Here is a 3138-nt window from a genome sequence, read left to right on the forward strand (position 1 = left end):
GCTCCAAGCCGGGGGTGCTGCCGACGGGCGCTCACGACAGCCGCCCCTCCCCGGGCCTGTGGCGTCCTCTGCCTTCCAGGGGCGGCCACACAGACCTCAGAGGGACCAGAGACAGACCCCACAGGTCAGACTGCCACACGCCCACCCCCGCTCGGGAAGGGGCTGCTGCTCAGGATCCCTGGAAGGGCCGAGGGCCCCGCCCCAGCCGTGGCGGGCAGGATGGGAGGGACGGGCCAAAGAATGTGCTGAGAGGACAGTCAGAAAGTTCCTCCTTCCCGAGGACAAAGTCCCCCAGCACCGACGGTTGGTGGACAGCAGGCAGGGGCTCGAGACAGCAGCCAGCTGGGGCGGGGCTGGCCCCCGCGGGGCCACTCACCCTCCCCGCATCTCCGGAGCGGGAAGGGGCCCGACTCCAGAAAGAGGCACCTGTGAACAAGGGGGCCGGACTCAGCTGGGGAGAGAAACAGGTGGGCTCGGGTGCCGGGCTGAAGAGCAGTGTGGCCTGGGGTGGGCCCTCCTCCCACTTGCAGGAGAAGTCAGTGACACCTGTGACTGTGACCGTTGCTGGCCACCTCTGGGGCTGCGCCGCTTGGGAGCTCTGCTAGGCCCAGCCCTGAACTGGATGACCTCGGGGGTTGCTGCCCTCCCTGCCCACCTGGTGCAAAGAGCTTCCTTCTGGCCATGTGACAGCGGCAGGACAGGCACGAGAAGGCCTGCAGAGACGAGGGCGGACTTCCCGAGGGGTCCCCAGGATGGCCGGCCAGAGTGCCAGCATCCCGCCTGCCGCAGGTGGCCAGCACGCAGCATCCTGTCATGTCCCTCAGACGTCCACGTGCGAGAGCCCAGCTCTGGGGGCCAGCAGCCCAGCCCTGCTCACCCCTGGGTGACGGTGGGGCCTGGAAGAGGCCGGCACCCAGGGCTGCGATGGTACCCCTGGGGGGCCCTTGGCTCCTTGGTAAACATTAATGGGCTCGGTACACGGCAGGTCATGTGTGCGCCCAGCGGATCTTTGACCTGCAGCTGCTCTCGGCCCGTGTCTCCTCCCCGAAGGTGCCCCTCACTGCCCACACAGGTAGGAGCTTCTAGAACCAGGTGGGGGCCCAGGACACTGGGGTCAGGGCTGGGTGACCTCCAGGCCCAGGGCTTAGCGCCCACCTCACTCTCCAGCAGCTGAGGTTGAGCGACCAGCTTGGGGGCAGCCAGAGCAAGGGGTTACCGCAGGCTCCCCAGGACCTAGACCCTGGGGGTCCAGGCCCAGCAGGCTGAGGAAGGAGCCTTGAGGTGGGAGGGCGTCAAGCCCCTTGTCCTGCTCCCCACCACTGGGAGTGGACCCTTATCAAGTGGAGACATTGCTGTTTGGTACCAAATGCCAAAGTCTAAGCTGTGACTGTCTGCAATGGTCTCTGTGACACCCAATAGGAGACGCCCCGGAGTCCCGACCACTTCTGGCTACACCCTAGTACCCTGGGTCACCCACTAGCCCTTCCTCCAGCCAGAACCAGCAGCGAGCCAGGGATCCCTCCACTCTGTCCCCCCAAACCAGACTGAATTTGCCTGACAGCCACCTGGGGTCACTATAGCCATCCCCCTGCAGACGGAGGAAGGGGGAGACCACTGAGGCCAACAGCAGGTGGGAAGGGGGGACAGTGGGAAGGTCTCGGGCCAGGACACCCCGAGAGCTGGCGGGCAGGGGGCAGCGTTGAACTGCCCTTCTCGCCAGCAGATCTGGGTCTGGGCCTGGGTCCGTTCCTGCCTGAAATCCATGCCGCATCCCCTCACCGGGGGCCCGGCCCCTCCCGCCCCTCTGGACACAGTTGGCCTGGTGGACCAGAGGCTGGGAGACGCAGGTACCAGAGACCCAGGGGCCCAACCTCCACCGGATCCCTGCCCACCCACCTGGCCCCTGACTCATCGCGCTGGGGAAGCTGGGCGAGGGGTACTAGCCGGCCCCCAGGAGAGCCCACGAGCCAGACCCCTCCTTCCCGCTCCTGTCCCTCACCCCAAGCCCCTGTGTTGTGGGCCCCACCTGAAGGTGTCCAGGAAACAGCTAGGTCCCTGGCCCTAGCTGACCCCAACCCCTGCAGGGATCTCTGGTTCTGCCTCCATCCTGGAAGACAGAGACATGGACCCCTGGGCCCTCCCTCAGCTGAAGGACACCGGACAGGCCTGGAGAGGTAGGTCTGGAGGCAGCGGGTGGCTGGCCCGGCATGGCTGCACCTTGCTGGGTGTGAGTCTGGAGAGGGTTCTCGGGGAGAGAGCGAGGATGAGCTCTGCTCCAACAGGCCACATGGAAACGCTCCACAGACCCCAACCAGGGCACCCGGTCCTTCACTGGGACTGCTACAGGCCGCGCTGGCCCTCCTCCTCTGTCCTGTGGGCAGTTAGGCTCCCAGGAGACCCCAGAGGGCTGTCGGCCTCAGCATTCTGCCAAGGGACAGAGAAGGGGGGTTGAGGCCCTGCCCTGGGAAAGGGGAGAAAAAGAAGGGGCCTGGGAAAAGGGTGCACGGGAGGCCCCACCAAGGACCTCCCTGGAATGTGTCTTCAGAGCTCAGTGCGGCCGGCAGGGCGCTGCGGGTGCTCACTGGCTTCCTCAAGGCCTGTGGGCTGCTGGGCGGCCTCTACCTCTTCATCTGCTCCCTGGACATCCTCAGCTCCGCCTTCCAGCTGCTAGGCAGTGAGTGACCCACCAGGTGGCTGTGGGCTGGTGGCCAGCCTGGCCTCCCCAGCCTCAGGACACCTGTCTCCCGGATGCAGGCAAAGTAACCGGAGACATCTTCAAGGATAACGTAGTGCTGTCCAACCCTGTGGCTGGACTGGTCATTGGCGTGCTGGTCACAGTCCTGGTGCAGAGCTCCAGCACGTCCTCCTCCATCGTGGTCAGCATGGTGGCCTCCAAGCGTGAGTGCCCCTCCCCTCCGGGGATGGTGGGGGGGTGGGAGTGGCTGGCTGACGCAGCGCCCCCACAGTGCTGACCGTCCGGGCCTCCGTGCCCATCATCATGGGTGTCAACGTGGGCACATCCATCACCAGCACCCTGGTCTCGATGGCACAGTCAGGGGACCGGGACGAGTTTCGGAGGTGAGCGGGGTAAGGGGCAGGCAGGGGCCGGGGCGGCGATCCGGATGGGGGCCAAGACCG

The 3138-nt window shown here is 66.2% G+C and overlaps 1 protein-coding gene across 1 annotated transcript in view; it reads left to right on the forward strand.

The window, feature by feature from the left end:
• The first annotated feature begins 26 nt into the window (after nt 1–26).
• Nucleotides 27–3138, forward strand: part of SLC34A3 (solute carrier family 34 (type II sodium/phosphate cotransporter), member 3) — a 6635-nt gene continuing 3523 nt past the window's right edge. Inside the window, exons 1-6 of the mRNA XM_010841757.1 lie at nt 27–1072; nt 1721–1847; nt 2085–2174; nt 2546–2674; nt 2755–2898; nt 2967–3078. Of these exons, the coding sequence (XP_010840059.1) occupies nt 623–1072; nt 1721–1847; nt 2085–2174; nt 2546–2674; nt 2755–2898; nt 2967–3078 (1052 nt within the window). The 5' untranslated portion in view covers nt 27–622. The remainder of the gene's footprint in view (nt 1073–1720; nt 1848–2084; nt 2175–2545; nt 2675–2754; nt 2899–2966; nt 3079–3138) is intronic.

Source organism: Bison bison, unplaced genomic scaffold, assembly GCF_000754665.1.
Source record: "Bison bison bison isolate TAMUID 2011002044 unplaced genomic scaffold, Bison_UMD1.0 scf7180017847083, whole genome shotgun sequence".
NCBI lineage: Eukaryota > Metazoa > Chordata > Mammalia > Artiodactyla > Bovidae > Bison > Bison bison.